This window comes from Xenopus laevis, chromosome 5L (genome assembly GCF_017654675.1).
Source record: "Xenopus laevis strain J_2021 chromosome 5L, Xenopus_laevis_v10.1, whole genome shotgun sequence".
NCBI lineage: Eukaryota > Metazoa > Chordata > Amphibia > Anura > Pipidae > Xenopus > Xenopus laevis.
The window spans coordinates 140,578,510-140,604,878 of record NC_054379.1 but is presented as its reverse complement, the minus strand read 5'-3'; the positions used below and the strand labels follow the sequence as shown (position 1 = coordinate 140,604,878).

The following is a 26,369-nucleotide window of genomic DNA, read 5'->3' as shown; positions in this document are numbered from 1 at the left end:
TGGCAAGTTGCTAGGGTAAACATGACTTTAGAAAAGTTTAGGGTTCACATTATAGAGTTACACAATAAAGATCTAAGGAATTTTTTTTAAAAAAACGAACAAAATAATTTGCAAAAACAAGGCCAATAGCAACATACTAGAAGATCATTTTTAAAGTAGGTAAAAAAAAAAAAGTTGCCTGTATTAACCAGTACCAAAAAAGTAAAAAATGGAGGGCACACCAACTCAAAGTAAAAACCACTGTTTTTTAACATTAAAAAACAGGTGGGTGCTGCATAAAGGACGCCTAACGCGTTTTGGGAACACCCCTTAATCATAGGCTGTATTTACCAGTATAAACAAATGCGTTACTGGCAGCCAATCATGAGGAGGGACAAACACTCTGTACTTTCCTATTATCCTTTAATTTCTAGTTTACTTGTAGACATCCTTAATTTTAGAAGGTATTTGTCATTCAGAACAAAAGAAGATTAAAATGATTGAATTAATGAACAACAGTGTGTCTGAAACTGTTTCTTTTACTGGTTTCTCCCACTCATGTGGAATATGATGGGACATTAGAAAACCTGCACTTCCCTATAGTCGACAGTTTAATCTCCAGCTGACTGTGCAAGGTACAGTTATAAGCAAATACAAACGATAGCCAAATTAGATTGCAAGCTCCAATAGGGCTGTGGCTGATGTGAATAATGGTGGCACTATATAAATAAATGATAATATTAAAAATACAGATGTTGGCTGAATAAGAGCTTCTTGGTCATGATTATCAAGGTGGAAAAGGGTTACACACATATGCATTACAATGAAGTAAAGAGAGTTATTTTTCTACTACAACATTCTCATTTTTATCTTCCCTGCCCGATCAATTCTGGAGTCTATTTAGCTGAGGTGGCAAAAGAGGGAATGGAGGCTATCTTTATTTAATGAATATAATAAACGCACAGCACACTTAGTGGACATAATAATATTAGCACCTTCATTCGCATTAGATATTAACCTCTCAGAGGTTTAATACCTTTAATTGTGATGATTCATGCTAATTTACTGGAGTGTCTCCAAAAGGAGGAGATGATATCTATTACATTTTTCTTTTGTTAAATTAATATTGAGACAGAGAAGGTAATTTAAAGGTGGAGAAAAAAAGCACACCTCATATCAATATTCAACTTAATATCCATCTTAATCAGCTAATAATATGCTCACTGACACAAGCGGCATCAGACTGACCCCTGGAGGAAAAGAAATGGAGAAGAGCTAAAATAAAGGTCAGGAATTTAGGACAACTGGGAGATCTTTTGGTTGGGTCAATCTGAATGCAACAGAGAGTAGCCATTGACCAAAAGCAGGAAATGTAGAATAGATGACAGCCTTAATTGGATAATTTAGTAAATTACAAAATACAAGCAACCTAAGGAGTCTCAAAAACTTGAACATTTTGAATTCTAGTTAGTTGGCCAGTAAATGGTACATACTGATTACTCATTTTCCTGATTTGTACTCTACATTTTCCCTTTGATCAATGGTTAACTTAGTGCTACCCTCTGCTACTATAAGGATCAGGCTACGCGAACAGATTTGGGGAGATTAGTCACCCCGAAGAAGGGTAGATTTGTCACTGGGGCGACTAATCTCCCGGAATCTGCCTGTGTGGCCAGACCCTATGACTGGCTCACAGCCTAGGCTAATTCACAACTTTCTGAGTTGGACCACCTTATGAGCATGGCCATCATTAGCACACAAAGGCCACTCAAGTACGCCCCAAAATTTTACTGGACAGCTGTAAATAATAGTTCTTTACAGCTCCAAAAAATAAAGACACTAGAAGAATAGGGCATATCAAAAAAACTGTAAAGCACTAAATTTAAGTTAGGCCAAAAAAGTTTTAAAAATGTTAAACAGGAATTACGAACTTGGGAAAAAGGTGGAAAAGGGAAACAGAGAAATGCAGATGAAGAAAGAGAGACAAGGGGGGAGCAGACAAGGGGGTATAAAGAAAAGAGAAGAAATATGGAGAGGAAAGATGAGGAAATTGGGCTCTTGTAAAAGAATGACCCAGATAATGGTGGCAGGGTATTCTACACACCATGTTTTGACTGCTGAGGTCTCACCAGGTGTCAAGAGCTTAAAGGAAAAGAAAGTTATAATCACTGGGGGTGCCAAATGTTACCACCCCCATCCCCCTGATTAAAACTGCTTACCTGATAGCCCTGGCCAATGTTCCCTTTAGCAGAAAACAGTGCCGGCCCAGGGAGCACCACAGTGTGATCTTCTTCGCTTCTTCTATTTCTCATTAGTTGTGCATATGCAGTAGAGTGGAAAGCCAAACATTAAGGAAAAAGACACCCTTTTGGAGGGGTATCAGGTAAGCTTTTATAATCACTGGGAGTGCCTAACTAACATTTGGCACCCCCAGTGATTTTAGCGTGTTTTGTCCTTTAAAGGAGAAGGAAAGCTCCAAGACAACATATTAGTCACAATAGTGCAAGCTAGAATGCTATATTTATTCTGCAGAATGCTTTACCGTACCTGAGTAAACAGCTCTAGACACTGTCTCTGTTTGTTTAGGATAGAAGCTGCCATACAAGCTTGGTGTGACATCACTTCCTGCCTGAGTCTCTCCCTGCTCACTTACAGCTCTGTGCTCAGATTACAGCAGGGATGCGAGGAGGGAGGGGGAGAGGAGCAAACTGAGCATGCTCAAGCCCTGCCCTGGAGGTTTATGCTGAAAACAGGAAGTCTGATACAGAAGCCCATGAGTACACAATAGAAGGAAAGAAATGTGATGTTTCTTTTGACAGAGGACTCAGAGCAGCATTGCTTTGAGGGTTTACTGGTGTATTTATATAGACCTTTCTGATAAAGCTTACTTAGTTTTAGCCTTTCCTTCACCTTTAACATGAAGACGCTCTTAAAGGTTTCAGTAGTGTGGGCAAAATGTGCTAACTCTCATATCTCAAAGCACCAAGCAAGACACTGGAGCAGATGACCTTGCAAAGCTAAATCCTGATTGATTGCTATAGAATAACTGAACAGGGAAAACGTATGCCAATGTTGCTATATAAATTATAATGCTTTATGTGAGAAATGACAGTATAGAAAGCAGAGCTTAGTATATTCCTCTGGAACTGGGATGTGCAACTGGAAGGGATGCCAAGTCATAATGGAGCCGTCTCACTCTACATGCGAGAATCACCTCTTACTTGCTTTCTATTATTTATGGTGCCCAGAAAAGTTATACGGTGAGAAGAACAAGTGAAAAATTAAATAATATAAAAGTGAAAAAAAAAAAAAAGTTCACGTGATATTCATGGGAGGAGGCCGCGCAGGCCAAGAAAGAGCAATTACGTTGATCTACTGTAGCAGCAGAGGGAAACAAAATCAATAAATAATTCAATTTCTCCATGAATGAAGGCAGACCGCAGCACTGAATGGAGGAAAATGAATAAAGTCAACATCACCTTTCGACTCTGTCAAGATCGGCCTGGTCTTAGTCTTTTGTTTTCATTGCAGCACTATTTAAACAAGTGCTAATGGCGGTTAACCTCGTAAGGTCCAAGCGACTTCATCCCCGTTATGTTTCAAACAGAAAATCCTGGATTTGTTTCTCAGGTATCCCAGTTAAAGGGTACCTTTACCCTATTAAGAGGCTGCAGGTTGAGTTTTGCCTGACCTGCTCATCACTACCTATTAGGGGGGCAGCCTTCCAGTTACAGCTTGGTAACTTGCCTCTAAAGTTCTAAAGGACACTCCAGGGTCTTGCCCCACAAAGAGCTCACAATCTAAAGTTAAACAGCGCACCTGTCCAGCCCTGCTGGATGCATGGGTACCACACAGACGAGTGCCCTAATTCGTATAAAAAAGGAAGCACTATTGCCGTGTTAATGAAAATGTGAAAACAGCGGTAATTGTTCTGGCCTTTAAAATAATGTGTCTGTGTAACCCCCCCCCATGCTGCTGAATGCTTATGTTTACCATATCAATGCTAACAGACAAAGAGGTTATCGAAAAACAATGTGATTGTTAGATAATGGCAGAGAACTAATTGAGAGGGAACAGGAATAAATGGAGAGCATTTAATTGGGAGAGGAATGTTAGCGTGCTCTCTCTCACACTGTCCCTTTATCTCTTTCTGGGGTGAGAGCACTACTGGGGGAGCCACCATTGTGCAGAGAGAGGGGGATAATTGGAGGAGGAAGCAGCCATTGCTCACTCTCTATGCCTTTATTTGTGTCTGAGCCAGCCAGTAAGGGAGGCAGCAGCCCATGGGACTTGTTGATGGCGTTATTGCTTTGCTCTGTCTGTACATTAACACATGTTCACGCAGCACATCAGTGATTCACAGAAGAGCCTGCTGGGTATAGACCCCCTGTGGGCCTTCTAATGGCATTCCCCCCTTAATACTAGACACACTTTGACTGCTTTGTAACGTCCCACGGTGTTCCACATCCCTCTGTCCTGAGGTTTTATTTTCAAAGGACTGACACTAAATAAAGCAAAAGGCAGCGTTGTATAGACAAGGCCAGCCAGCAGGGAATTCTGACAAATAAATACGATACAGTGTGATAAAAGATCCCTATAGGCTGTGCAACACTGGGCTAAGGTCGGATTGCAAATCCGCACGTCTCTCGCTCTGACAAGAGCTAAACAGAGAGATGAGAAAAAAATGGCCTTATTCACGAGGAGGTGGACAGGTCTGATTGTTTTCGTTCCTACAAGCAAATAAGAGGGGGCAATGCAATGTAAGGAGGCTGCATTCCTAAACTTGTTATAATTCTATGGAAATCTAGGATATTACATTTTGACAATATAGTTTATGGAAATACAGGTATGAAACCCGTTATCAAGAATGCTTGGGACCTGGGGTTTCTGAATAATAGATTGTTCTGTAATTTGGATCTTATTACCTTAAGTCTACTCAAAAATCATGTAAATATTAAATAAACCCAACAGGCTGATTTTGCTTCCAATAATTAATTATATCTTAGTTTGGTTCAAGTACAAGGTACTGTTTTATTATTACAGAGAAAAAGGAAATAATGTTTTAAAAATTGGATTATTTGGATTAAAAGGAGTCTATGGGAGACGGCCTTTCTATAATTCGGAGCTTTCTGGATAACGGGTTTCCAGATAACAAATCCCATACCTGTACAGTACAGCTAGTGATAGAAGATGAAAGCTGGAACCTGTCATACTAAAAGGGGATTTGTTACCCAGAGAGAAGATAATTTCAAACGGCTTCAAATTCTATAATATGTAGACTTTCATACACACACACACAGACATCCACATAGACTCATTTGACTTTGGGAGGCTGGTGTTTGACTTCTGAGTCAATATACATGCAGCCAGTCAGTTGCTTGATCTCCCTGTTTCTTTCACTTAGACTGTAAGCTTTACAGGGCAGAGAGTATGAAATACAGCTTTTATAGTGCTATATAAGAATAAAGCTACCACTTGAAACTGGCCATTCTTTACTGATGAGGCATGGCAATGTTGGTAATAAAATGAGCCATAATCTTCAATAGTGTTATGCTTTATCAAATTGTTCTGCTGGCTCCGAGCTTGCAGATCTGGCACAGTATTAACACCCTCTATCCTGTAATTGGTGGGATTAGGGTGTGGTGTCTATAAAAAACAGTGGGTGGAGGGCACTCCAATTAGAAAAAAGTATTGTTTTTAAAGAGAGGTGCAGCATAGCCCCAGATAAGTGATGTGCGGGTCAGGAGGCAACTTTGGGCGACTATTGAAAACGCATCGCTGCGTGTGCAGTAGCGCAGGCGACTTTGCATTGTTACCTATGGGGAAAAACGCCAAGGCAGTTCGGGGAGATATTCGCTCATAAGACGAGGCGATAAGTGGCCAGGTGACAAAATCTCCCCGAATCTCCTCATGTGGACTAGCATTTAAGAATGATTAAGTACCATTTACACTGGGGAAGGTTTCTAAACTGGGAAACTGGGAAGATCAAGGACCTCATACCTTGATCTCATGGGTCTGGCCATGGTCCACTTTTTCTAAGAAGGCAGCCAGTGGAGCCGAGTATGTGAATATACAGCAGAATAAGTTAATGGACTACACATAACAATGCTGATAACAGAGTTTGAGATGCAATAGTTGATAGAATGGAGGTCTTTTCCATACACGTGTCTGAAACTGATCATCCTCCCTAAATTTAGATGAAGAAGCACTAAAAATGAGTAGCAACCAGCTACTCCTAGCCACAGATACAGTTACCCAACTCCCACTATAGTTATGAGCCTGGGGGACCCCAGCCCCACTGTAATCCCTGCTTTTCCTTTTTTCTGCACAGGCCGGTGACTTTTCTTTCTCGGACTGTAAAACTGTAACTAACTCTACCCATGACTGAAAGGAAACCATAAAGAAACAAATGTCATAACCATGCTTTTCTCCATCCCTAAGGAACCCCATGCTCTGTTATGACATGTAGAAGATGACAACATTGACAAAAAACAGCCTACCAAGAACTCTGGCTCTTATTGAGTCAGGGAAGTCAGGTTGCATGTAATTGACTACTGCTAATGGTGTGGAATGCTCATGCAGATAGCATTTCTCTTTGGATACATTGTGCAGGGGCATCAACATTCTTATAGCTCAACTTTCCACAGATCTTTGCTGATTGTTTCAAGATGAAGCAGTTGCTGAATATTCTCAAATTCAGGGAATAAAAAAATAGTCCCTTACCCTCAGGGAACTTCAGATACATTTCGACCAGTGAGTTTTTTCAGAACATCATAGAAAAATATTTTATTTAACGGCCCTCACTTCCTAGTCAGGCGTCAGTGTTATTGTGTCTGAAAGTAAAGGGGGCAAATAAAAATTCCCTCCCACAGACTGTTGAAATGGAGCACCCCCAAAAACAAGGTACAGGTATGGGACCTGTTATTCCAGAATGCTTGGGACCTGGGGTTTTTGGGATAACAGGTCTTTCGCTAATTTGGATCTTCATACCTTAAGTCCGCTAAAAAAAACATTCTTAGTTTGGATCAAGTACAAGGTACTGATTTATTATTACAGAGAAAAAGGAAATAATTTTTAAAAAATCTGGATTATTTGGATAAAATGGAGTATATGGGAGATGGCATTCCCATAATTTGGATCTTTCTGGATTCCTTTTGTGAACCCATAAAAGATTTTCACATTACAATTTTCATGTGAAAATGTGATTGGCTCGAAGGCAGAAAGTCTGCCTAGTTCCTGGTTTCCCCTTACAGGTATGAGAATAAGGCTGGTCTATAGGCTTTATGACCAAGTAAAGGAGTATCTGTCACATAAGCAAAGACATCAGTCTCCTTGATGACTAAAAAACTGTTGGCACCTAGAGTTCACAATCACCGTGCTTCTCTGGAAACTCACCTGCTATAAGCAGTAGAGTTGGTTGTTCGGGGGGTGATTAGGATAACATCTTTTGACAAGGGTCATAGAAGTGCCTAGGGCAAAGTTCATAGGTTTTCATTCAACCCAGTAAAGTTAGGAAATGGGGGTAAAGTGATAAGTTACAAATTCAGCGATGTTGATGTAAAACAGGATAATTATGGTTAGTATAAATGCAAGCACACTTCAGACATACCTACAAGGGTCAGTAAGGTGCCGATCAGCTATAAAGGAAGCATACATTTCAAATAAATGAATGATGTAGGTTTCATAATGTGTATATATATATATATATATATATATATATATATATATTTTTACATTATCTTTTATTGAAGCCTTTTCACAGTTGTATTTATGCATTAATGTCATTATCGTTACAAGTTGAACATCCATTAAGGAATAAAACATTTGGATCAATGCCAGTTTTGTTTGTGTATTCTTAGATAATGTAAATGTAATATATATTCAAAATACAGGGTGGGAGGGTAAGATTTGAGAAATATTGCATCTTGGGTAGTGGTGGTCACATTTATAAATTCACCACTACTTCTAACAAAGCGATGGTGGGAGGCCTCTTTTCTTTTTCAATTTAAACAAATATCAGCATAACAATAACATAAAGTGAAATAAATAAAAACATTTAGATCGACTGCGCCTGTTACTCGCCCTTGTTGGAGGGATTTCAATGAATATTCCATTATCTTCATATTGGTGGGTCCTGGGAGGCAGCCAATACACCCCTTTTTTAGGTTGTCAGTGCTAGAATTAGGGGGTTAGTCCCACGGAGGCTTTCTAAATCATAACACGTGGATCGGTAAAATGTAGAAACTGTCAGTTTTCTTATGTCAGGAGGGAGACTTAGGATACAGGTGGTCCAGATGTCAAAATATTTGGTAGTGTGGGATATAATGTATAATTTTTAAATATTTTTTGTCCCTATTCCCTTTATTTGCTCCCAAATGGGCAATGCCCTTGCCCCCTGCAGGACAATAATGAGTCGGTGTTGTAGATCCATGTGCTTTTGTAGCCAATGAAAGAAGAACTGTAGGTATGGGGTAGCAGAGGTACATGTGCAATATGGAACTCCCAATAAATATGAATGCTCTGCTCAGAATCAAAGGCTTAAAGATAGAATGAATACATTACAATGACAGATTTGTCTTCCTGTAGTGTGGGCGATTATGAACATTCACGGCAATTCATATATTGAAAATCGTTATGGATTATACTATGCAGGAGCTTTGAGCAAAAAAATATTCTATTCACACTTGCAGCCTTGTGTCAGATCGTATGAAGAAGAATCTTACAACAGACGCTGATGACGATGGTAAACTGGGAAATAAAACATTAAGCGGAATCAAATTTTACACTGGCAAATGTCTTAGGATTTGGTAAAATAATTCAGAAGCCGGAAACACAAGGTGTTATCTGCAGATAGCTTCTATAGGAGGCAGGAAATTAATATGGCGGACACCTTCAATACTTCCCTGCTAAGTCATGCAAATTAAGAAATCTTAGTTTGTTTGCTGCTCAGGGTCTTTCAAATAGCAAAAAAAAAAAATCTACGTAAAAAAGAAAAAAAAATTAAGGATGGAACTATGCCAACAGCTGCTACATCAGGAGAGGCGAGAAATCTCTCACTTCAAAGGGATTCTACAACTCTTTCATGTATCGGCTTAATTGGCCAGTGTAAAGAGGACTATGATTAGTCATGGAATGATTGATACCGTTTCTTTAATAAGCAGAACATTTTTTAACTCCTTGTAGGTATTTAGTGAATTATTTATTCCAGAAACACTAGGCAGGTGAGCGGGGAGGTGCAAGGTTGTGGAGATACAGCAAGACTGCACTGTGAGACCTGCTACCTGATGAGATGTATCATTTAGAAGAGCATACAGTCCAAATTATATGAAGTGCTATCATTTTTGTAGGGAAACCCAGAAGTTATTAAACTATTATATATAATATTCAAATGATTTGACTGCCAGCAATGTGTTCTTTCCTTCAGGTGATCAGGATGCTCAATCCTCTATAAGTCACAAATACACCAACAAAGTCCACCAGGAGAACAAAAATTCGAGTATTGGGGAATAATTAGAGATGTGATGCAACCCGGGGGGGGGGCAAAAGCAGTGAGAGGGAACAAAATTTGTAAGCAATTCCTATTTGTTCTTCTAGATCAGTGATTCCCAACCAGTGGCTTATGAGCAACATGTTGCTCTCCGACATCTTGAGTGTTGCTTCCAGTGGCCTCAAAGCAGGTGTTTATCTTTTAATTCTTGGCCTGGATGCAAGTTTTAGTTGCATAAAAACCAAATGTACTGCCAGAGCCTCCTGCAAGTTCACATAGGAGCTACCAATAGCCATTCGCAGCCCATATTTGGTATCCCAGGAACTCTTTGCATGCTTTTGATGGTCTCCAACTTTTTACATTTGAATGTGGTTCACAGATAAAAAAGGTTGAAGACCCCTGTTCTAGATTCACCTGAAAGCCCAGTTTGAAGGTCAGTTAGTGTGATAATCAGTGGTGCAACTAGTGGGGGTGTGATTGCAAACAGGCCCGCCCCCTAGGTGCCCTTCTGAGCTGCAATAAATCGTATCTCGGGCAGAACATCCTGCACCCGGGCCAGTCGGTGACTAGTTACACCACAGGTGATAACTGTGGTTAATAACTATATAATACACAAAAGCTATGAATATCTTGTAAATGATATCCTTATAAACGGTGAGTTCTGATGTCATCAGTTATAAACGGTGAGTTCTGATGTCATTTCTGTCACATGACTCACTGAAACGTGTGTTTTATAATAAATAAAGTACCCCCAGTTGCAAAATATGAGGATATTAGAAGTTACCTCGGAGTTCCATGACCTGTATAAAAACACTCGGCCTTCGGCCTCGTATTTTTATATGGTCATGAAACTCCTCGGTAACATATATTTTACAAGAGGGGGTACTTTATTCAATATTTATTGTCCTAGATATTATTGGCTGAATGGCTGATACATCAATACATTCCTGTAACCTAGTTACGAGCTAAGTGGACGCTGACCATAAGTTGGACCTCCATGTGGGGCTTGAAAATTCACGGCAATTGCCACTTGGAACATTCCGATCACTACTTCGAAGAGAAAGCTAAAGAATAGTTATCTGAAATGAGCCGTGTTCACGGAGAAAGCAATTACAGTGCAATACTGGGAACATAAATAGGGGTTATAGAAAGGGCTGGAGGAATTGAGGGCAAAATCTGGTTAATAGAGATTATAGATGGAAAATCACTGTACAGAACTGTTGAAAGGGAATTTTGCTTGTGTCACTTTATCATTTCTGAAAGGAGGAAATATGATTTGAAGTTATGCGGTTATGAATGAGTGAAATGGGGGGGCAGGAGTTGGGCTCGGAGATAAGGTGACACGGAAAAGGAGCAAAGAGTGAATAATAAATGAAATAAATGAGCAACTATCAGGATTAAAGCAAAAATGCACACTCCCAACCTTCCTGCTATTGTTACAGGCTGATATGAGATTGCAAGACAGACATCCCTTCTGTGGACATCCTTTCTTCTAGTGACCTCTTTCTGGTCTGTGGAGAATAAGTGTCCTGAGCATGCTTCCTGGGCACCGAGGCTGCCTCATCACCCAAAAATGAATCAATTCTTAACAACCCCCCAACTGACACCAGGTCACTGTGCACAGGGCACTCCACTGGGTTTGGGATAGGATCTTTTAGGGCCCTGTGACAGATCCTTCAACAGTGTTTACTCTTATTAGATTGATCAGGTTGAGTTATTTTGGGCATTGAATGCCTGTAGACCTGCTGGGTTCAATTCCATACAACCCAACATTTTGGAAGTAAAAAGAGGGACAAAAAATTTTTTTGCACGTAGAACAGCAGAATATTTTGACCACGCCCTTCCTGTGGTCACACCCCCTAATTACCATGTTCATTTTACAAAATTTGGCAGGTTATGAAAGTTCTTATCTCAACTGGTTTTTTTTTTGTGTCTCAAAATTGTTACAAAGTATCTTATTTGCACCAGTTAGTTGTTCTGCGCTCTCTGCTAAAAGCCAATTGAGTTATAAACTTTGTTTCTTTCTCTGGCTGTTCAGTGCAGAGAGAATAGGGACTTTCCATTACAAATGAGGGACTGCAGGTTGGGCTGACAAAAGAGGGACTGTCCCTCTGAAAAAGGGACAGTTGGGAGGTATACAATTCCTCCTGCTGGAGTCTGAAACTCATCTTATTTGGTGAAGCAGAGGGGAGCGGGGAAATTCTTTTCACTTGCCGCTTTTTATCAGGGAATTAAATTCCAAGCCTGGTTATGCAGTGTATTGCTATTTGCTGTTCTAAATCACTGCTTCCAAACCTTACTTTCAATGCCAGGCAGCTATTTTATGCAGACAGATTTGTTCCAACACAGTAGAAATCTAAAAATTGAGTCCTTTATCCCTTGAATGCGCCCTATATACAGGGATAATCCACGGAGTCCAATTTATTCACTGCTTAACATATTTTCCATTTTCTCTGCCCTGCTTGCAATTAATAGCACATAAATCCATTGAGTATGTGTGCGCCTGAATACCTGCAGCATAAGCTTTTATTCAATATATTAATACATCAAGGTTGTCCAGCCTGCAGCCTTCCACCTCTGTCTACACTGCAACACCCAGAAACCCAGACCATAAGCATTTAAAAGCTCTTCTCATTCTTCTAGTGTATATGAGATTTGCTATTGGGAACCACATCATTTCCAGATTCTACAATATTCCTTCATTAGATTGTAAAGGGATTGTAACGCATTGTCCACAAATAGATATTGCAAATACTTTTTATATATAAAGAGATGAATCTATAATGTCCCCATTTTAACAAATTCTTGGCTTGACATGGCATGTTTTATATATTTTTGGGATGGGCTTTTCTTATGCTTAATTGCCAGTTTGTTTTGCTTGATTTTATTCTCCCCTTTGAGTGGTGTATTTAACAAGTAACCCTTGGGCGACTCTGTTCCCGCAAAATTCGTGAAACGCATTGAAGTCAATGGGAGTCAAAATAATTTTATGCGTGACAATTTTGACGTGAGCGACAATTTTTATACGCGCGACTATTTTGTCCAAATGCATTAAAGTCAATGGGCATCTGAATAATTTGGACGGGTGACAATTTTATCCACCCAACTATTCTGACGTGCTTCACGGTGGATTTTTCACTGGTGAGTTTTCGCTGCAGTTTATTTATTGGCAGTGAAATGCGGAAATTTGACGCAAATTTGTTCCTGGTGAATTTATTCGCCCGTCACTAGTAACCCTCTTATAAATGCATTATAACCATATCACCCCTTGCTAAAAAGGTACCAATGCTGCATTACTGATTCACTTGCGCAGAAGCCAACTCACAAGCATTCCAGAAGCCCAGTACTGCACAGTCTAGAAAAATACAGCTTAGTAGATCCGGGCCACCGTGATCTGCATCCCAGTCAGGAAGCAGTTGTATTGACCTTGTCTAAATGCTTTCTCACCATTTTATGCTACTCTTTAATCCTTTCAATGAGTAATTGGATGTTTTTTCCCAAAAGGCCGAGGTGCATTTAACACAAAAATAAAGTACCACTTTGCATTATGCTGAATTCATACTGCAGAGGCCAGCATTCTGGAAAAGTGGTTTGTGGCCCGATCCCTGGAGATTAACCACTTCAGTGCCATGTTGTTGCTGCTACACCATATAGTAGTATGCCAAGGATGCCTTTGTTCACTTTGGGATTTATCCATCCCCTAAATAAAAAACCAACATGTTTGTTTATAGGGCAATTCTTGTTCTATTTTCTGTGGATTATAGAAGAAACACATTTGCCAATATTAATTATAACTTCTAGGCTCGAGCTCTGTACTCCCCACTCTATGTGTAATTTATAGTGTTTACCAACGTAATCCAGCATTTCTGAACAACCCCTGATTCCTATTAATGGTGTATCTGTGACGTAGAACTTTCAAACACATGCACAATTCTGCCAAAAAACAAAAAAGTTATGGAACCTGGGAGACAGACCAAGGACACCGAGATATATAATTTTTTATAATTATTCACTTTATCAAACTTATTAATAACTTGCTTTATGAAGATATGATTGTAAGCCCACATACACACTCTAATGTAAGAAGCTTCAACAATTGTCTAAAAAAACTGTGCCAAAAACCAAACTCCCTCTTGATCTCCTCAGTCACACTTGCCTTTACCAGCACTGCTTACCTTTGCCCTCCAGAAAAAATGCTACTGACCATTTTTTTGTATCCTCCAAAGTGGTTTTTGTGCACTGTTAAAAGATAACACAATCCACAACAGTGATTCCTTTATCAATGTCTTTCTTCCTCTTAGATACTGATTAATCACAATTCTCTTTATACATTAAGGCTTGGTACAACTAAAACAAAAATATCACCCTTAGGTCAGTTGGTGGTTATAAATCTGCAAGCTTTACAAATTCCATAACAGTCTGTCACTATTACTCCAGAACCATGGTAGGCAATTCTGCTTACTTTATCCATTTTAGATATGAATTGATCCAGACTAGCATTAACATTAAGATACAGGTATAGGGAAAACTCTTCTTGGCTGTCACTAAAGTAGAGAATACTTTGTTACTGTGGATGCCCAAAGGAAAGTTCAGAAAAGTTGGCAGCCTGGTACAGGCAGTTCCTTCACTTAACTTTGGTTATAATGATGAAAAAGATAGAGGGTGACATTAGATGTTGACTGACGTCCGTTATTAGTTATGGCTCGTTTATTGGCAATGTCACAATGACAATTGCTGCTACCGCTTTGTGACTTCCTGCTGCAATCAATTCTCCACCCAAGAGGAGAAAGCACTTTGCTGCTTAATGACTTGACCAAATAAATCATAGGCAGCTCCATGGATGCCTACTGCAGAAAGCCAGTTCCTTGTGTATTAAATCTGGTTCAATGAGCCGCATTCATGTAGAAAATGTTGGGGAACCACACAGTTCATGAGGGTCCTAAATAAGGATTGTGATTGGCTGATTATCTGCCCTATCTGGACTACTAGACATACAAAGAAAGTCAGTTCCTTATCTTTACTAAAATAAATTAGAATCACATTATTTCTGGTTTAAGTTTGATTTTTTTCACTGATAGTTGATGGATGGATGGATGGCTGTGGTTAATTTGGTCAATTTTAATGAAAATCTCCAGCATGAATTGCCATTCAGTGTTGTCTGGCGTTGAAGAACACATAGAGTACAGTAAGTTGCCCCATATCCCTTGGGTACAGCACAAATAAAAGAGGTGAACATGCTGTCAGACAGATAGAAGAGTACAATTTAGAAATCTAGGGTGCTAAAAATATTTAGGAAGTCTCACGTGCATAGCAATTATTGTTAGAGCGCTGTATTCTCTAAAGCCTCTTGGGCAATAACTGCCAGTAACAAAATGTTCAGCAAATGAGGGAATATCAATGAGATGAATTAAGCTTTCTCTTCAGTACAAGAAAAACTGGGCAATTTAACACACCCTCGAGTTATGCTATCTAGCAGGAAGAGATTAAAGGGAAATTATATCTAAAGAACACGTTGTTCCTATGAGAATGAGGATTTTTGTAACATTCATAAATATTTATGCATAAAGTTTTCAAGACTTTGCAGAGCTTATTTTAAATTATTTAACACCCTTGTGTTGTTTTAACCTGGTAACGTTCTTCTTTTGCAGTAGAAAAAGGAGCCGATTACTCTGAGCAATGTCCTACTATTTCTCAGTAGCCCTTTTATTGGCTGCCTAGGGCAGCTTTATAGCTGATCGTTGGATAAACTCAAATAACAAAAGTTCAAAGGAACTTTGCTTTATCAAAGTTGGCCGTACACAAGTGTTAAAAATTATTTTACAGGTCATACAAGTTCGCTAGTACACTAGTTGGTACTAATTTTTCAGTGACCCTTAGCAAAGCTCTACATTCGGAGAAGAGGTTAATGTAGTTTACCATACCTAATATATGTCCTTTAAACACAGTAACAGAGATTCACAAATTATATCAAATCATAAGAAAAGTGTAATACTCTTACCTTTGCAGACAATATGATTTTCAGGCTCATATCCAGCCTTGCAGGTGCATTTGCCAATAGGAACCATCCATTCCCCATCCCCATTGCAGTACAGTTTGATAGGAACATCAACCTCCTCAGCATTAGGTATGCAAGTTCCCCGGGCTATAACTAAAGAGGTACTCTCTGCCCCAGTCATGGTTTCAGGGAAGACTGCAAAATTCTGAACCACGCTGGGACATTTCTTGAAGAAGACCCTAACTGAGAGGAGTGACATACATGCTCCATAATCCTGAAATGCCAAGTAAAAGCCACTGCGGGTTAGAGGGCCAAAACTACGAACTTCTGTGTTGACTTTCATCAGTCTCCCACCAAAGTCCACTTGTGAGAAACTCTCATCAGCAGCGATAGTGTCCACCTTTAAGTAGGGAGACTCGTTCCAAAATGTAGATATCTTGTTGTCAATATTTGAGTCTGTCTCATAGTAGTACAAATTAAATGTTTCTTTACAAGAACCTGGGACATTTGGGAGGCTGCTACAGTCCCGAACAGTAAAACGCATCTCCACATAGACACGATGGGCCCCACGCCTTGGGATGAAGGTAGTGAGGAGCCAGTTGTTTTGGCTTGGACCGAAGACATTGCACACTTGGTATGTACGGATTGTGTTGAGGTTTTCATCATAGCCACTCACCTCTTCCCACTGCAGAAAAACAAGAATTTGATTATAAGAAAGTAGACCATGTAAAGCAGTCACCTAAAGAGAGAGGGCCCAACTAAAAAACAGTAAATAAAATTGCTGTAATAATTCAAACCACAGGATATACTCCAGTCTGATATATAATGTATATTAATAGTTGCCATTTTATACACACACCTCTACTTTTCTCCACAAAATTCAATTTGGTTCTTTTTCTGGACACTCTATGCATTATTAAAGTCCCCATTGAATAACCTACAGTCATACTGAAATATTAATGAAAGCAAAAAGACTTATAGATGCCTCAGTGAAAGTCCAGTTACAAAGGAACAGTTGCAGGAAAGTAAGCTGATAAAAAAATGTTCTGTTGCTACTTATTCCATCTGTCCCTTTCTTGCTCCATTGTGTGCAGTGGTGTTGTTAAATTCTATATACCAGATGTAGGCAATGCAGCTATTATGGCTATGGCACAGGATTATGGCCATGGCACAGGATTTGTGACCACCATGGTCCTTTGGCAGAGAACAACAGAGTTTCCTCCTGTTGCCACCAATAATGTTACTGAATCAAAAGAACCATATGTAGAACACATGGAGCAATGAAATATGGACATTTGCTCAAAAACAGGGAGGCTAATGTCATAGGTGACATTTTTGTTCTGGTGCAAAACATACCATAAGCATCAGCGCTGAATATTATAGACTATAATGTTATGACCATCAGGGTGCACATGGAGCAGATTTGGGGTCTAAAAATGCACATTAGAGCATGTTTTGTCCGAAAACTAGTGCAGACTGACAGACAGATGTCATGGTAACCACTGGCCTTAGGCTCCAGCAGTCAGGGGCAGTAGTGGAATTTTCTCTGTCTAAGCAGCTGCACCATGTGTGTTATTAGCCACATAATACAGCAAGCAAGGCTACTTCTACTGCCACTGATCCACAAGTCCCAGCATTCATAGCCGGCAAATATGGTTTTTGGATGTCATTCAGCACATGGAGAAGTGCACCCTCCTTTATTACCTCTGCCTACCACTTGTAATCCTTGAGACAAATGCCTCTGAATCCACCATTGTTTCTGAGCTACAATGACCTTAAGCTAGGAATTTCAGCTCTAAATAATGTCATTTCTTTCCGTGCAATAATTTTAATCACTGGCTCATAGTCCCTTTATTATGCACATTGTTATTTTGCTAAATTATACAAGCCCGGCTTCCACAGCCTGCCTTTCCAAATTATCATAGTCATTATGTTGATGTACATCCCTGGTGCTTGCAATACATACACAAAAGATTAGTTATCGGAGCAAAAGTGGAGGCAGAACAATGTCTCAGCTTGGAACAAAGGCACATTCAACAGGTCTGACTCTCTTAGCAAAAACTATATTTTAGGATTGACTTGAGATAGAGCATAGCCCTTTTTGGCTTCAATATGACAGAAAGCTACTAGGCAGTGCCTCTTGTTTTAAACCTTATGGGTAATGTTAGCAAAGACTCACAATATCCGACTAATTAGTAATTAATTCAGATTGACATTACATGGCATCTTAGAAACATGGGACAGACAAACCTAATTTTCTGCTGCCCAAAGCACACTGACTTTCAAAAGATGGCCTAATAAGATTGATGGTGGAGAGCTCCTCTGGACTTTGAAGGGCTGGATCATTACTGTAACCGGGTTGCTGAAACTTGCTGGTTCAGCAAATAAAATACAGTATTTCTAGCTATATTCATTGAAGGCTTTTATAAAAAATGATGATTTCTGTTTATCCAGAAGGTTTTCTACTTTTTCTATTTATTGGCAATGCAAACACACTGCACTCCAAATGAAGACTGTCTTGAAAAAAAAGATGTATTTTTTAGAACTACAGAATAGAAATAACTGGAATGTTAGTGCTACTTACTTACAGGGCATACTGTATATCATACTCAAAGAGAAATACCTAGAGGATACATTTTTACATTGACTAAAAATAATGGCATATGGAAAACTATAAGAGGTAAATGGTTCTCAGTCGCCAAAGGCAGGAGGAGAGTTATAGCAATTGCAGCTTAACACCCTATTTGCCCATTTAATTCATAAACATCAGTTTTTTTTCTCTCCTTTCCTGTACAGGTTTCCCCCTTTAATAAGCACCCACCATACAAGCAAGACTTATTTTCAGAGGACAGTATGTCTTGCATAAGGTAGACTCCTCACCCAGCATCCTCTTATCTTCGCTTCTCATTATCTACATTTCTGCATCACAAAGGTAAGTGATATTAATCACAAAGATTAATCTGGCTGGATAGCACTTCATGGTACTTTAGAAATTTGCACTCTGCAAGCTGTGGGAAGGAAGTCACCTCGGCAACTAATTAAAACCCCATCTCAAAAAGCAATATTATTGTTCTGGTAATGAAATAAACAGGAGATGAGAGAGGATAAGGTGTGCGTGAAGAGGCAGCAGCGGAAAGATAGATTTAATTCTCAACAACAATAACTGTCAATTTAGCAGTATTCCAGCAATGTGTATTTCGATAGCCAACAATGAAAACAACTAAGGTTGCATGATCTGGGAGAGGCAAAGAGTACCTTCTTGATATATCAAAAGTATTTAAAGGTTGGCTTTATTATTAGCGATTATAGTAATACCAGTATTTATCAAATTGTATTTTTACATGTAAAGCTTAGAAGAGTAATATTGTAAATAATATATTTACTCTTAATCTGGTTCCTTCCTCTCACAAACCAACAGTTGCCATGCCATATGGCTAAGATTCAAGATTTATGGCACACATTGCATTTTGATCATTATGGTGTTCCCGTCCTCCATCCCCTTCACATTCAAATATTCTGCCCATGGTAGATGTTGGTGCTGGTTGTTTGGGTAAACTTGCTTCAACTTTTGTTTTAAGTCTCATGAACCTCTGTGTGTCAAGTCCAATTTCAGTCAACATAAATTACTTTAACTGAGATCTTCTAATTCATTACCTTGCTGTTGTAAATTATTATTTTTGGTACATTTTAGTGGGGTAGCGTAAAATCAGTTAGGTTAAAATATTTGGAGTAAATTAATATTTTTCTATCACTGAAAAACCAGCTTGAGGTTCCATTAGAATGATATATGGGATAATGTATATACTCTACTAGATGTTCTGGAAACTATGGTTGAATAAGTGATAGACTGAAGGTTAGACCAGTGGCGTACCCGGGCTTGCGCAAGGCCCACCATCAAAAATAGTCAGCGCATGGCAATGCATACCTGCCCCAGCCTGCCTACTTTTTGCCTCTTACCTTCCAACTCCCTAACCACCGCTAGCCCTCTCCCACTCCCCCAACTGTCAATTCTGATACCTCTCTTTGTCCTCCCTCCCCAGAGTCCCTGCTCAAAGGTAAGCAAGCAGCTGGGAGGGATTGCTCAAAACTATAGAAGAAGTAGACCACTTGTTTCTGACCCCCTGGCCCCCAACACGGTTGCAGGGTCTGCTTCCTCTATAGTCATTCTACTGTGCTGGACCTTCAAAGGAAGCTTGAACTGAAAAAGTCCAGCAACCACCACCACCACAAGAGTCTGTACTTGGTCCTTTGCTTTTCAACTTGTTTATTAATGACCAGGAGGTGGGATTTGAAAGTACGGTTTCTGTTTTTGCTGCTAATACTAAATTGTGCAGAAGTTCCATGCAGGATGCTGCCACTTTGCAGAGTGATTTCACTAGATTAGAATACTGGGCAGCAAACTGGAAAATGAGGTTCAATGTTGATAAATGCAAGACTATGCATATACTTTGGCAGAAATAATATAAATGCAAATTTTACACTAATGGCAGTATGAGAAGGATGTAGGAGTTTTTGAAGATAACAAGTTGTCTAATTCCAGGAAGTGCCATTCTGTGGCTACTAAAGCAAATTAAGTTTTGTCTTGCATAAAAAGGGGCATTAATTCAAGGAATGAAAACATAATTTTTCCTCTTTACAGGTCCCTGGTAAGGCCTCACCTGGAGTATACAGTGCAGTTTTCAGCTCTGGTCCTAAAGAAGGATATGAATGAGCTGGAGAGAGTGCAGAAACTGGTTGAGGGGATGGAAGATTTAAACTATGAGATTGGGGTTATTTTCTCTAAAGAAAAGATGCTAGTGGGAGATATATTTTTCCATAAAATGGATCATCTGACCAGAGGCCATCCCTTCAGAATAGAGGAAAAGAACATTCATTTCAGGCAGAATAGGTGGCTCTTCACAGTGAGGACAGTGAGGTTGTAGAATGTACTGATGTTGTGATGGCTGATTCTGTTGACATCTTTAAGAGGGGCTTGGATGATTTCTTGGACATACATAATATCCAAGGTTATAGTGATGCTAAAATCTACAATTAATATAGATATTGGTATATAGCTTCAGTGGGTGTGTATGTATGTGCGCTGGGATTCATTTGGAGGGGTTGAACTCGATGGAGTTTTTTTTCAACCCAACTTAACTATGTAACAATTTTCGAGATTACTGGACTCTTTCAGTCTGTCCAACCAGTGGCGCTCACCAAAAAAAAATAACGCTTCCCAAACCTGACTCTAATGAACTCGAAATGCAAACTGGTAACTGAAACTTTAAGTAACTTTAATTTTCTGAATCTAGAAATTGAATTACCCCCAGTGTTGTGAATGGGGAATGTGTAGCAGAAATGGATTTTGTCAAAAGCAGGCATTAATCTTTCATCTGAGAGGCTGAAAATGTGCAGGACTGTCTTTCAGGAACCGAGCAGTAGAAAAAAAACCTTGAAGGATTGGCATGTTGTTTCTTTAATGGGGTCACAACCTTTAGTTCACCACTAGTGCAGATTGAAATCACTGATTCACAGACATTGTGGGAGTAACTGCACATATTTAAGATTTGTGTTGTTTTTCCATTGCAGACTGGATAAATATGCTATAACCTAATACTACTGCTCCGCTATTTAGTTCACTTTTTATGAGTTTACCATAGCCTTCAGGCTGCCATAGTACCTAGTGTACAAGATATCAACTTTCAAACATCAGATAACACCAGTAACAATTTGTCAATTTTCCTGATCCAGAAAGCACCTTTATTCTATAGTATGGCACATAGTTAGACATACAGTATAGGCTGACATGAAATGAAAGAAAGTAACATATGATGCAGAAGAAATAATAGCAAAATAAATAGGAAACATAGCATGCCCATGAAAACTAAGACAACAGAAATATATGTAATTCTCTATGTTGAAATAAAAAGGTTGGCTATAATAAAACTAATCAGGCATGCCTTTGCACAGCAGTACTTTCAGCTCTCTTCTTCAGTTACATCCCAATCACTGATTGGCCTGTTTTCTGACTGGGGAAGAAGAGTCTTTCAATAAGTGCGGAAATGTTTCTAAATGCTAATTAGCCTCCAAAGCTCTAAAAGAAGGATCTGCATTCTGCTCTCCTGATTATAAAGTTCTCTCTGATGTCATCTCTAACTGGGGAAAGCTTGTTATATTACAGCAGGGATTCTGATATCAAAGCCACAGGCCCAAACATATAAGGCACCATATGTACAGCTTGCTATAAATTCAAGTACAGAAGAATGGTTTAATATTGGAAGATAGTGAAGAAAGAAAATCAACTTATACCAATACAATGGAGAAAGGAAAAAATATTTTAAAGGCAGCTAGATATACAGTGATGGGTGGGGAGAACATGACATGAAGAAGGCAAAAGGGAGAAAAGGTGAAATACGAAGGTGAGGAAAAAATACAGCAAATATGACAATAAGGTGGGCAAGAAAATACTGTTAATTGTAAGTAAAATAGACAAAAGGAAAAAGAGGTGGTGGGAGCAAAATAACAGGGTTAAGAGTTTTGGGGACTACTGCAAGGGATGGGAGTGGGTCGATATATGACAAAATGGATGGTTGTAATACATGATATGGCAAGCGGTGAAGTAAAGGAAGGGTTTATTTAAAGGTGTTGGAGAATTAAGAATACAGCAATGAATAGGAAAGGTGGGTTAGAATACACCAAGGAGTGGAAGAAGATTGGTATGACAGGAAAAGATAAAATAAAGGGATTACAATATAGTAATAGATGCTTGTAATACATGGCAAGGGAAAGTAATAGTTAGGAAGGAAGAGAAGGGAAGAATAAACATAGAGGTCACATATGCTCGTTATAAACTTTCTAAAACCAGTTTCCCTGTGCCTGCTATGTTTGCACTTTCTGAAAGCCGTAAAGGAATTCTGTCATGGGAAAACATGTTTTTTTTTTCAAAACGCACAAGTTAAAAGTGCTGCACCAGCAGACTTCTGCACTTAAATTCCTTTTTTAAAAAAACAAACAAATATTTTTATATTTAATTTTAAAATCTGACATGGGGCTAGATATGTAGTCAGTTTCCCAGAAGTTTCCTCAGTCACTCTTTACTGCTACATTGCAAGTTGGAGTGCTATCACCCCCTCCCTCTCCCAGTGGCCTAACAGAACAATGGGAAGGTAACCAGATAACAGTTCCCTGTCACACGATAACAGCTCCCTGGTAGATATGAGAATAGCGCTAAATATTAAAAATCCAAGTCCCACTATGACTCCTTCAGTTACATTGAGTAAGGGAAACAATAGCCTGTCTGAAAGCAGTTACATCATGAAGTGCTGGCTCTTTCTGAAAGCATAGAATCAGGCAAAATGGCCTGAGATAGCTGCCTACACACCAATATTACAACTAAAAAAATATATTTGCCGTGTTCAGGAATATAATATTATATGGTAGAGTGAATAATTTGCAGTGTAACTGAGAATTAAAACCTACACCATAAAAATCATGACAGATCTCTTGATCACAGCTGAGCACCTTTGGTACTTCCAAAAGAAATATGGATAAAGTTGTAATTAATACATATAGTTAGGGAAGAAATAATATAAACACTATAGAAACTGAAAGTATTTGTATGTCTGCATATGACATACTCTGTCTCTTAAAATAACACTGTTTGTCTATGTGTACATCCAAATATTCTAATCAGCTGTTGCAATATAACCACCCACAGTAACCATCCAAAACGAAGAAAAAAGGAGCCAAGGTTGTAAATCATATAAAATCAATTACAAGACCCATATCAAAGGTAAACTTTTGCGTTCTAAGTTTTATGGTGAAATGGTCTCTTTTGTTGTTGTCCGAGAAAGGCTTCCTAATCTGGGCAAGATTAAAAGTCATGATATGGTGGAACCCAACTGCCGCAGGAAAATCACTGTTCTTCAAGGGTGCATCCACACCGTAGTATATTCATATTTTAGTATCTATTTAGTATTAAAGAACATGAGAATAAATGCCGACTGACCCTGCATCACTGGCAAGAGAGGAAGAACTTCTCTATGAATAAAGTTTCTCTTTAATCCATTTCTTTGACTGTATTTTGAACATACTGTCAAACATACTGTCAAAAGTGTCACTTCTCCATTGCAAAGTTCGGCAGAAAATGTTGATGCGTAAATAAAGGATGATGATAACAGGCGCCACATAGCCACTAATCATAAGGGTCCCTCGCTCAGGTTGTTCAATGCTTGAATTGTTCGTGCAAACAAGGAGATTGTTCGCTGCAGAAAAGGCACACGCTGTATTAAAAAAAACAAGGGTTTAAAGTGCCTAAGGGTGTTTTGTTCTTCATTACTTCATAAAAGTGACATTAATAGCCACGGAAGAGAACTGCTGAGTGCATTTACTGCCGATGTTTCAGGTATGAAAGCGGCTTTCAGGCTGCTAATGTTTCCTAATTACAGATCTTAACTGTAACGAGAGAAAGAGGGAACTCGGGAGGGGAGAGCAAGGGACAAAGAAGGAGAAAATAAGTGAGGAAAGGAGACACAAAGGACTTAATTGTTAGGAGACCAGGACAGAAAGAATTTATCCACCATACCTATCGAAAGAAAGGATGTACACAAAACGCATAGAGAGGAAGAATGTAGCCACTATAGTAACACAGGAGATGGACAAACCCATAATACCTGCAGAAAAAGAAAGCAGTCACAAAACCAAGAGAGAGGACAGATCTACCAACAGTACCTACAAACATAACCATCTATTCACAATACCTAGAAAGAGAGAGACTCAATGCACCTAAAATACCTGTAGAAAGGAATAATTTGCCCTTAATCCCTGTAAGGTGATGGTATAGAGTATTGGTGGGGAGGGATCAGATTCATGTTTAGATTTGTGGAGAAAGCCTATTATATCTCCGATAATGACAAATCAACTTGAAGGCCAAATAGGAAGAGATATAGAGTGAATCTGAAATCCTAGATATTCTTGGAACTATGGTTGTATGTCTGAAACATCAATGTTTTCTATATCTGTAACCTTGTTGAGCTAAGGGGTCTCTGTTGGAATATGGTGGGAATTTTCCTCAGCTCCAACTGTGTGTGAAGAGATTTTATTTATTAGGCCCCTACTCTGAGACTTTCTGGGTATTTAAAGCTGTGTAGCAACAAGTATATGGATATCTGTATTGACCCTATAGCAAAATATTTTTACAGCCCCCTTCCATGCCTCGGGAAAGATGCTGCTTGTACTGCATTAGTCAAGGAACCCACAGGCCTTCTGTAATCCTTAACCCTGAACAATTTTATCCAACCTTGTTCTGCAACTTCATTCATAGTCTGACCAAAGACACTGTTCTACAACAGGCCTCTACAACCTTCATTCTTCTCTGCCTTATTACCTGTGACATTCCAACATTATTTAAACAATGCACAAAATATATCTTGCCTCAAAAGTCCGATACAACTAAAGATAGCTCATCTTTCTATTTGTTGTTCAAGCTTCTAATTGAAGGGAAAAAAACTTCACCCCCCACTGCTTTTCATTCACAATGACCTGAAATAAAAGGGTTAAGGAGCCATTCCTAGTACCCTCACTTTAATATCCATCAATCTCCCTGGCTAATGTTTCTGCCGCACGATTCTTTGCAAAGAATGATGCTATTAAAGAGGATATTTGCTTCTGCATTAATGTCTATCATAAAAACCTCACTAAAATTTCATGGAGCGTAGGAAAGAATCTATAGGGAAACTGACCCATGGAGGTGCAAATCTGCAAAATGGTATCTTGCGGTGCAGTCACCAGAGCCCAGAATGACTGCCCATGCACACAGCCAGTAATAACTCATAAAGTCTGCTCGGGTCAAGGCCTCCGAGAAAGCTCAATATATCAAAAGCATGTCACTCCTATAAAGGCTGTTATAATCCAGAAAGGTGGCCAAAGGTTAAGATTTCAGAAGGCTTTCATCTGACAGCCTTTTAAACCAATACATATTTTAGTGATGTATTTTAGTTCAGCACCCAAAACTCCATTATATAGAAAGAGTGCAGCCTACTATTATTATTATTACTACATACCTCTATAATATGTCACGAAGAAAACAATTCAATTATGTCCACTTTGCATTTAAACAACAATATAATGTGAGTTTGCTCAAGTAGTACCTTTATTCAACAAGAACATACTTAGTGATTGGTCCTAAAGAGGTATATAATTAGAATACCAGTATACAGCCCTCTTCCTCAACCTTAGTTGTGACTGCTTTGGAGCCCATTATGCAGAGGCCTTGTCTGTGCACTGGTAATCTAAATAACCTACCTCTCAAGAAGAACCAAAAACTGAATAGCTTTAATTTACCTGTTTGTCCTGTTAGCTCCAGTAATAACAAAGGTCAAGATTTTTCACAATTAAGACACTAAGCAAAAAGTATGTTCAGCCCAAGCCTTATTCATTGCACTTGTGGTTAACAATGGGGTATACACCCCTATTAAATTAAATGTTTAAGCACTTTTAATGTTTACAAACAAAACCTGATATAACTAGTGAGAATAAGGCAGTGGCAGTAGAACCAGGAAGCTCTAGGAGGCACACTTGGGTTTGAATGTGGCAGGTGGGATGTTGGCAGAGGAGGAAGATGACCTGCATTTCTGTCAGTTATTGTCCCCAGTTTCATGAGAATTGAGGATAAGCCCCCAATATGCCTGATCTACTCAGACGCCCCAATATGCTTGAAGCCCTGCTCCTTTAAGATACACAATTCTGGTCTGTCCTTTGTTAACAGGGACCATTGCTAAGCATGTTCATAGAACTAAAATCAATGTCCAAGCTGAAACAGCAGATACCACCATCTATCTGAAAAACTAAAATATAGAAGAACAAGAAATCAAGGGCTACAAAGTATAAGTTAAAATATCTCAACATCCTCAAAATTACTGGGCAGGTCAT

The 26,369-nt window shown here is 39.1% G+C and overlaps 1 protein-coding gene across 2 annotated transcripts in view; it reads right to left on the bottom strand.

The window, feature by feature from the left end:
• LOC108717147 (ephrin type-B receptor 1-B-like) overlaps positions 1 to 26,369 on the bottom strand; it is a 186,407-nt gene that overhangs the window by 102,230 nt on the left and 57,808 nt on the right. For both annotated transcript variants that reach the window (XR_005961394.1, XM_018263965.2), the window contains exon 3: positions 15,465 to 16,146. Coding sequence is in view for 1 of the 2 variants with exons in the window: in XM_018263965.2 (XP_018119454.1) it covers positions 15,465 to 16,146 (682 nt within the window). In the remaining variant the exon portion in view is untranslated. The remainder of the gene's footprint in view (positions 1 to 15,464; positions 16,147 to 26,369) is intronic.